Source organism: Penaeus vannamei, chromosome 31 (genome assembly GCF_042767895.1).
Source record: "Penaeus vannamei isolate JL-2024 chromosome 31, ASM4276789v1, whole genome shotgun sequence".
In the NCBI taxonomy this organism is placed as follows: domain Eukaryota; kingdom Metazoa; phylum Arthropoda; class Malacostraca; order Decapoda; family Penaeidae; genus Penaeus; species Penaeus vannamei.
The window spans coordinates 12,723,277-12,733,276 of NC_091579.1; the positions used below are offsets into that span (position 1 = coordinate 12,723,277).

General features: G+C 38.3%; 2 protein-coding genes across 4 annotated transcripts in view; both read left to right on the forward strand.

Annotated features, from left to right (window-relative positions):
* The window catches only part of LOC113814830 (L-sorbose 1-dehydrogenase-like), an 18,807-nt gene extending 11,974 nt beyond the window's left edge, over window positions 1–6,833 (forward strand). For 2 of the 3 annotated variants that reach the window (XM_070143890.1, XM_070143888.1), the window contains exons 8-14: window positions 1–53; window positions 1,248–1,404; window positions 1,805–1,962; window positions 2,460–2,637; window positions 3,148–3,221; window positions 3,616–3,767; window positions 4,603–6,833. The exon at window positions 1–53 is cut by the window's left edge and continues 61 nt beyond it. In XM_070143890.1, coding sequence (XP_069999991.1) covers window positions 1–53; window positions 1,248–1,404; window positions 1,805–1,962; window positions 2,460–2,637; window positions 3,148–3,221; window positions 3,616–3,767; window positions 4,603–4,750 — 920 coding nt within the window. In that variant the 3' untranslated portion in view covers window positions 4,751–6,833. The remainder of the gene's footprint in view (window positions 54–1,247; window positions 1,405–1,804; window positions 1,963–2,459; window positions 2,638–3,147; window positions 3,222–3,615; window positions 3,768–4,602) is intronic. The other variant, XM_070143889.1, reaches the window with a different exon arrangement.
* Window positions 6,834–9,289: 2,456 nt separating this feature from the next.
* LOC113814829 (uncharacterized) overlaps window positions 9,290–10,000 on the forward strand; it is a 26,294-nt gene continuing 25,583 nt past the window's right edge. Inside the window, exon 1 of the mRNA XM_070143865.1 lies at window positions 9,290–9,423. The gene's annotated coding sequence lies outside the window, so the exon portion shown is untranslated. The remainder of the gene's footprint in view (window positions 9,424–10,000) is intronic.

Consider the following 10,000-nt stretch of genomic DNA (forward strand, 5'->3'; position numbering starts at 1 on the left):
ACCTGCTCCTGCTTTCGGGCGTCGGTCCAGCCTATCACCTGAAGGAGCATGGCGTGAGTTGTAGATAATTATGTGACTTGTCAATACATGTACGACTCCTATTATCATTCTGTTATAAAGTTATTTTTCGTCTACAGTATTATTCTCAGTTATATTCAGTCTTGTTTTTTTTCTTTCACACTAATATGTAATGCCTATTCTTCATAATTGGCTAAGCAGCCAAGCGAAACTCGAAGTCAGATACAAACATAATTTTTAATATTCTTAAAGCTACTCATACGGTGTGTTTAAAGCAAACGAGTCATGGCGAGACAAATAAAATGAAATCAGTATGAGTCATAATTCGCCACCTCAATTTAGCATTGATATCTATGGAACTCTGAAAAGAGCGTTTACACCGGGCGAGTTGGCCTCAGGCGAGTCGGTTTCTTCGGACTGAGGCCTGAGTCGCAATGAGGTGGCCATGGCGTGAGACGCATGCAGTTAGAGTTCCTGATAAATTTAGTGCAAGAGCGACTTGCATTTGATGATCCCAGTTACCACAGCCACTTAGATCGTGATTCCATGGCTTCTCTATGGAAAGAGTTACTGCTGCAGTGAGTGACATAGGTAAAAAGGGTTTTGGTCATTGTAATTTGTACAATTACCAAAACAATAAAACTAATTCCTAGAACAATCGATCATGGTATTTCAGAGCTCAGATTGAGAAACAAAATATTCTTTCAATATGTCACGAACTTCAATAGATTCTGTTGTAGGCTTCGTGTTTCTGGTTGCTGTCGGAGCTGAGGTTGAATTGTGTAAATGCGTTGATCATGGGCATTATCATGATTGTAATTTATATCTTTTTCGTGTTGAATGAATTTATGAAGTAGTCAAACGATTTTGTTTTAAAAAAATCACTTACCATCTTACTCCAAACTCCAAAGGACTCCCACAATTTGCCTCATACAGTCTTGACTCGCCTAGTGTAACCGCAGCTCTAAAGAAGGCCATTGAAAAAAGATTTTCATTTTGAACTCATCGTAACTTACTTGTTTTACATATCAGGCAACTGGTAATTTTGAATATCCAGTCGAAAAAATAAAACTATTTACGGCTTTCATATCAACCGCTCAACAAAGAAAACCCCTTTGAAAACTCCTACCCTGATTTATCCATGGCACGATTCTCCCACGCACCAAACAGCAGTTCTTTAAATCCAACACAAATAAGTCTCCAATTCCAATTCTTCGCGCTTCTCTCAGATCCCCGTGGTTGTAGATCTCCCCGGGGTTGGACAGAACCTCCAAGACCACCCTAATGTCCCGGGACTCGCTTGGACTGTCACCAAAGGATCTTCGTTCAACTACCTGACCCTCGCCAACCCCAAGCACGTCCTGGATTACGTCAAGAACAGACAAGGTATCGTGTCCTGTGAACATTGTTGTATTTATCAACCTTTTCCGATGGCTTGATCACACGGCAAGCCTCTCCCTTTCATACTATTCGCAGAATAAACCACTCGCAAAAAATAACAATAACAGTATTTAAGTACATACATAAACAAAACAAAAAATCAACAACAATAATTAAGTAAATGCATAAACAAAACAAAAAATCAACAACAATAAGTAAATACATAAACAAAAAAAGTCAACAATAACAATATTTAAATACATACATAAACAAAATAAAAAATCAACAATAACATTAATTCAGTACATAAACAAAAAAAATAAACAATAACAATAAGCAAATGCATAACCAAAACATACCATTAAGAAAATCATCATATTTCCCTTGCCTTCTCCCTCTCTTCTAGGCCCCCTGACCTCGCCCGTGGGCACAGAGGGCAATGCATGGCCTCCTTCCCCCGTCGGAGACCCATACTGGCCCGAGATACAGCTTGCCTTCGTCTCAGGGACCCCGGCGACAGATTTCGGCCTCGTTCTCCCGGGAACTTTTCGATTCAGGAAGGAGGTGCGGTAGGCCTAGGGTCCTGTTGGGAGATCGATTAGCTTCTGTCCATTTTGTATTGTTTGTGTATTTATCTATTTATTATTATTATTTTTTAGGGGGGGGGGGTCTTATTATTGTGACTTGTGAATAAATAAGAATGAGAATGAATATCTGTACAAAGAAGGGTAAGTTAGTATTGCAGTTTCTATCTCACACAGATACATAAACACACTAAACTGCGCCAGAGAAGTTCAAGACATTCAGAAAACCGACACAGACAAACAAATATAAGCGTCTTCAATCACATAACCTACTCTAATCACATCCCCTTCATAACCACACACCCTGAAACAATAGATAAACAAGCAAGTACACAAATAGTTAAAATAAAACAATAGATAAACAAGCAAATACACAAAGAGATAGAATAAAACAATAGATAAACAAGCCTATACACAAATAAATAAAATAAACCAGTCCCCCCTCCCGCTCCATTAACAACCGTTCTCTCTCAAAAGCTGTACCACAATTTCTACAAATCGATTCTGGGCAAAGAAGGTTTCTCTCTCGTGCCCCTCATTAACCGGCCGAAGAGCAGAGGGTCGGTTACACTCCGGTCCCGCGATCCCCTGGCCGACCCGCTCATCGACACCAACTTCCTCGCCGACCCTGACGACGCGGCTGTTCTTGTGAGAGGTGTGTTGGAGTTTCTTTTGTTTTCTTTGTGTGTGTGTGTGTGTGTGTGTGTGTGTGTGTGTGTGTGTTTGTGTGTGTGTGGGTGTGTGGGTGTTGTATTTTGCATGTAAGAGACGCTTGTTTTATTTGTTTAATTTTCAAAAATTTCATTCCATTATCATTACTATTATTTTAGGTAAGAGGCATTTCTGTAATTTATGTATTGGACAGTTTTAATTATTTCCCGTCAATGTTTTTGTTTTCTTTTAATATTTATCTACAAATCCCTGTGAGAGCAATATTCCAAAGAGATGTCTGAATGCCGTTAATATTAATCATATTATCAATACCATATTTCATAAAAGGACAAAGCAAAGTCATCAAATATTTTTCAAACTATGTCAATATTCTCGATACAACGGTACAGACTCATATCTCAGTCTAATAATTAATCTTTTACTTTCTTGAATTATGCTTTTTTTTCTTTTTCTTTTTTTCTTAAACATCAATACCGACTTTTGACTATTTCAGGCGTAAAATTCGCGCTGGAGGTGGGGTCGGCGCCAGCACTGAGACAAGAACACGGAGCCAAATTCCACGATAAGGTAGGCGATTCCACGATTTTGTATCATATTCCAACACTTATGTTATATTTCGTGACAAAGATGAAATGGCGAAGAACTTAACTGATGATTTACTTATTTATCTATTTATATATTCATGATTTAAAAAGAAACTATCGAAACAGTAAAATAAAATACATTTTGAATGTACATTTATAATAATGATAAAATAATAATAGTAATAATAACAACAATAATAAAAATAACAATAATAATAATAATAATAATAATAATAATAATAATAATAATAATAATAATAGAAATAACAATAAGTATAATAATAATTTTAATAGTAATTATAATAATAATATTAATAATAATAATAATGACAATATTAATAACGTTTTTTTCCCTTCCAACGCCTCTCCCGAAACAGCTGTTGCCAGAGTGCGCGCACAACAAACCTTTCTCAGACGCATATTGGGAATGCTACGTTCGTTACTTCACCCACACTTCGTATCACCCCGCTGGAACGTGCAAAATGGCACCCGAATCTGACCCTTATAGCGTAGTGGATCACAGGCTTAGGTGAGATATGTGTTGTTTTGATTTTCGTTTGTTTTTGTCATATTTTAGTTGATTGTTCTTGTGATATGTTGACTTATTTGGATTGATTTGTGTTGTGTTCTTGTTTCGTTTTGTGTGTTATTGGTATTAGGCTTAAAATCGTCATCATTATTGCTGTTATGTTCTCCACTGATTCATTACCATTCTCTTGTCATCATAACCATCATCACCGCCTCCTTATCGTCATTATACTATCACCATTACCACCAACACGTTATCATAGTCACCACTACCTTATTATGCTCGTCTACTCCAACACCGTCACACGACCATCACAGTCACCACCTCCTCATTATTATACATGTAACCTCATCCCTCTTATCGTAATTATCTACACTATATATTATTCCCTCTATCTTCACCACGAGTCAGATCGAATTTTCTCACCTTCAGCCCGCGATTTAATCTCACTATTTATTTAAACCCATCCTCCTCTTCATCACCCCAGTCAACATCCACCACCAGTCATCACCACTTACCACAACCACACCACCCACCACCAACCATAGCCACACCACCCACCACCACAGTCATCAACACCTACCACAACCACAGTCATCACCGCCAACCACTACCACACCACCCACCACCACATACCACAACCACACCACCCACCACCAGTCATCACCACCAACCACAACAACAACACCCACCACCACAGTCATCACCGCCCACCACCTTAGTCATCATCACCTACCACCTTAGTCATCACCACCCACCACCACAGGCATAAGCACCCACCACATACTCCCTCCCTCCCCACCAAACGCCTAAAATCCCCCCCCTCTCCCTCCAGACTGCGGGGCGTGACTGGCCTCCGCGTGGTGGACGCCTCCATCATGCCCCTGGTGGTGTCCGGAAACACTAACGCAGCCGCCATCATGATCGGCGAACGGGCGGCCGATCTAGTGAAGGAAGACTGGGGCGTTCCTGTCTATGGATAAGGGCCAGGCAGGAGCTTGGGAACGAGAAGGATGCAGCGCCGAAGGATGGATATGTTTGGGATATTTGTGTCTTGAGAGTTTCGTGTGTAAAGGAGGTTAGAGAAGAGTGGATTGTCTTTGAGGGCAAGGGTTACCAGCCAGAAGGATATAGAAGTGGATGGGTATGTTAGGATAAGGCTTTTTCACGTCCGAAGGAGGTTAAAACAGAGGGCATTGATGACTGAGTTCTTGTCTATGAGTAAGAACAAGGCATAACAACAAGGCTTTATAACTAGATGGGTTTTTCGGGATAAAGATATTTGCGTCCTGAAACCCTTAGGAAATGAGGTTAAATAGAATGCTGAGAAGACTTGTGTTTTTGTCAGGGGATAAAAGTCAGAACTGGCAACATAGTTATACTAATAGGCATTATTATTATTATTGATTATTATTATTATTGTTATCATTATTATAAACATTATTATTATTATTGTTATTATCGTCATCATCATCATTATTATTATTATCTCCTTTTATGAAGATATAGTTCAATTTTAAGTTAGATGTTAGAGTCAAAACAGGTTTGGTATAGAAAAGACGTCCAGGGAATGTTATAACTAGTAAGAGAACCTTCATTATGGGAGATAAACGGGAAAATTCGTTAAAGGATGAATAACAATGCATAATTAACGCCCTTGTTCAAGGATTTACAAATTAACCTGGAAATAGCAAACAGAAAATTCAACACAAATAACTTGGAAATACAGATAGATAAATGTTACTCAAAAAATGATACTTGATATTGGGGTTGTGCCAAAAAATTAAGTAAAGATACATGAAGTGCATAATTTATTTCTCGGGCAGTAACAAGTTATGGTTTACGCCAAAGAAAAATCTGGCGAAAATTCCCAGTGCTTTTGATCTGTGTTGATGGGTTATAATCTTGTTTCATATTTACCATTGGGCAGAATATATGAAATTAAATTTGTTGTTCTTGGTTTGTTATTGTGGATGTAAACATGTTTGTAGATGTGTTATGTTTTCCCTTTGTTAGTTTACATTTTATTATGTGGATAGTATATTGTATGGAAGACAAGCGAACATATACGTGTGCGTGCGTGCGTGCGTACGTGTGTGTGCGTGTGTGTGTTTGTGTGTGTATGTGTGTGTGTGTGTGTGTGTGTGTGTGTGTGTGTGTGTGTGTGTGTGTGTGTGTGTGTGTGTGTGTGTATGTGTGTGTGCGTGTGTGTGTGTGTGTGTGTGTGTGTGTGTGTGTGTGTGTGTGTGTGTGTGTGTGCATGCGTCTGTGTGTGTGGAAAGGTGCAGTAGATGTAGATGTGCAGGGAAAAATAAGTCAAAGATGTAAATTCGTGTGCTTGTTTGTATGTCATAGATGTTTGTGTATTGACAACTAGAACTGTATGGATGATATACATAGATGTTGACCACTAGATATAGATGTATGTTGATAGATATAGATATGTGTAGATGTCCAGATAGAAACAGTATTATTATTCGTAGTTGTGCGGGCGTACAGGTGATGCCAGTGCTGAAAGTAATCGTTAGCAAAGTAGAACGCATAGCATTACGTCGTTTCCACTAAAGCAAAACTTGTGAAACAACTAGGTGGAATTTTCATTATCAAACCATTATCATTTTTACATTTTAAACTGTAACTAGAAAGTATTTTGCATGGGAAACGTGTACGTGCATGCGTGTGTGTTTGTGTATGTAGACAGATGTAGATGTATGCGTAGATAGAGATATACATGTGTGTGAATGCAGATAGATGTTTGTGTATGTTGACATATAGCTGTATGTATTTAGACAAATTCGTAGATTTACAGATAGATAAAGGTATTTGTATGTGTGCATAGACATAGATCGATAGATGTTTTTGTATGAGTGCGTAGACTTATAGATAGATAGATAGAGGTACTTGTATGCGTGCTTAGACACAGATAGATAGATAGATAGACAAATATTTGTATGTGTGCAGGCGCACGCTGACTGTTGTTGAAAGTAATTCTTGTCAAATGACCTGAATTCTTATACTGGATGTATTTTTGTTCCTACTTAAGTAAAACATAAAACAATTGAGAAAGTTTTTGATTTAACAATTCCTTTTATTATTTTCACTTATAACTTTGGATTCTGAGAGTGAATTACGTGAATGTTGACGTTCCATGTTCCTTTCTGTGTTGACCTTTTTTGTTATCTATTACTAATTGCAATGTCTTATTATTCACTACCCTTAAAACAGTAAAAGTGGAAAACTGACATAAAACAATAAAATATAAAAGAAAAAAATGCAAATTAGTAAACAAGGCACTGGGTCATCGAGGGTCACTCTCCGAAAAAATAACTAAAACAAATTCCTCACCTCCTTTGTTAATGTAACTTCACAACCACTTAACTTCAATGGCAAGAGAGACCCTTTCCGGGGGGCCCTCACAACCCATCAGGCCCACGTCAGTTCTTACGCGAGAAAATAAAGATGTTCATTCTATTGTGAATATTGTTAAAAATCAATTCGAAATGTTAAATGAACATACTTGCAAAAATATTATTGACTTATAAAGCAAAGAAATAGCAAGTTTACGTAAAAGATACAATGTAAAGCCTATATAAATACATAAACTCTAGTATATCAAAGTTGTAAGCAGATATTATAAAGAAATAAAATAACACCAGAAATTAATAAAAAAAGGGCTTCTGAGTATTACAAAGATGGAGATAATAAGATTATCAATATTCTGATGTAAAAATCCAAAGGGATTTAAAACATATCTTGAGGTTGCCTTTTCAGGGTGAGAGACAGGTGCCAGTAAAGAATAAAAAACGATATACATTTATCACATAAAAATGAAATATATAGCGTGTGGCAACACTGTTTCCGGGCATCTCACGATAAAATGTTTGTTCCTCGGGCTTCGGCGAAGTATAGGCGGCCCAAGTTCATGGTGTGGAAATGAGGGAGATGCAAGGGTGATTATGGCAAATCAAAGTAATCTCTCCCCTCGTCTCCGAGGAAGATATATAGCAAAATGTCACCACGACGCGGCTACTACAGGAGTGTTGCCACCTCGTGGTCATCAGTTTCACACAGAGAGGGAAGTATTCATATACTTGTGGGAGAATAAAGCTGAGATGAGATATCTAGTGTTTTTATACCTCCTAGAGTGAGACGACGTATTTTGCGAAGTCATCCACGACATCTGGAAAATCTTCACTTCGTATGTTTCGGCAGTATAGAGCGCAGGAAAAACTTATTTGGATCTTACACCGTTAATTTCTAACCTTAACCAATTAACCCAGAATAGTCATCCCAAGAGTCATCGCGAGTCATCGTCATCTGAATAACTACAGACCTTGATTACGACCACCATCCGACGGTCTTTTTCGTTATTGCCATGATATGTTACATGTTAAAGGCGAAACCCTTGTCCCACCACCTTGCACACTGCCGAGCCAAGATGGAAATCATCTCAGTTTCAAATGACTTCCCTTGAGTCCAGCTGCATTTGTCATGTGATTATCGATTATAGTTTTTTTATTGGTTTCTAGTGTTTATCATCACGTCACGATTAAGTACGATTCCGGTTTGAACATTTGATTTCCGTTCAGTTATTTCGTCGCTTTTTCGATTTCTCGGCATTTTTATTTTCTGTGAATAAGAAGAATGTGTATGATGGAAAACTGAAGCTTTACATCGCCTCTATTATCCTTATGATTAGTTTGCGAAAGAAGTTCCATAAGAGAAAAGTATATTAGAATGTTTCGCCCTGTCGGTGGCAAGGTCAGATTCTTCAGGTTTAGGTTTCATTTACAGTAAGACCATCACATATCTTAGATATATATTCACTTTGGTGATTAGTTAACGATGAAAAAAATCTCTCCCTCCCTCCCTCTCTTTCTTACTCACTCAACGCAATCAGTCACACACACACTCACACACACACACACGCACGCACGCGTGCGAATAACACTTTCTTTTAATGCCAATTATTTTTGCTTTTCCTTATTGGAAGTCTACTCCCTCTACACCGCATTTGTACATATATATGCTGGCACTTAAGAAAAATATTTTACCATATAGTGGTTTAATATCTTGTTTTTCAATTTGTTAATTATCCCAAGAAACTCCATGAAAACTGACACAGCAGACGGATGAGTGTTTATGTCACGTTCAAGAAACGAAACAGAAAACGTGCCTCGGTGAAAGCAGCGGGCAAGGTCATCGTCCCAAGGTCATCATCCCGGGATAATAGAGGGCTGTCAGTTTCGGTATTTTGGTTACATTTAGATGACGTTGTCGGTACACTGTTGCGTATTCGTGAAGTGGTCTTTATTCAAGGAGGCACTGTCGGTGTTTCGATTTCATAAACTATAAAGCTTATTTACTCCTCCGTACAATAAAAGAAATTTGTTATGGTTTGCAGTTTCATTAACTTTAAAAAAAATGGTTGTAGTATAGATATTTTTAAAGACTGACTCTTTACTGGTTTACACAGTCTTTAGTTGCTCTCTCTATTTCCTTTCTATTTTCTCAAACAAATGAAGAAAATTCTATCAACTGTGGCAGTCAGTCAACGCATTCGGTGGACAGAGTCGGGGTTACCAAAGAGCTTCAGTGCTGTACGAGGCTCGGCAGAAGTGAGAAGGCTCCAGTCAGCTCTCTTTGGTCATAGAAGGTAGAGTGAAAACTTGTATTTAAATGGCAGTGCTTTTCAGCCCAAGTGAACGAGAACTGGTGAGGGATGGGTAGGAGTACTACCTTTGTCAAGAATTCCGCCTGTTAACGAAAGTAGTAAAATCTGGCAATGAGGAGTGAAGAAAAACACGTTGGGAGTGTTAGTGTAGAGTAACATTCTTCTCGTTAAAAGGCGACTAATAGCACTGATACCTTTTACATTCTACGTTCAGTGTAGAATCGCAGCCAAGGTCTATAGACATTGTTCGCAGCAGTTCTCTTGGGCATCAGTCTCGAGTCTTCCAAGATGGGAGGAAGAGATGCACCTGTTAGGATAGGAATGTGGGAATTACATAATGTTACAAAGTGCATCTTGTAACGTCATGAAGAAAGTACCATATTCTTTCGTTTAATTTTCTCCAGTGAAATGTCAGACTGCATGTTGTGCTGAAGAACGGACAAAATCTAAAAGCAAATTTGATGCAGCTTTTCGAAGCAGCCGCTTTGTAACGCAAGTACAAGCACACATATATCTAACATTAAACGCCTGCAGCACACACATAAACATACATACATAT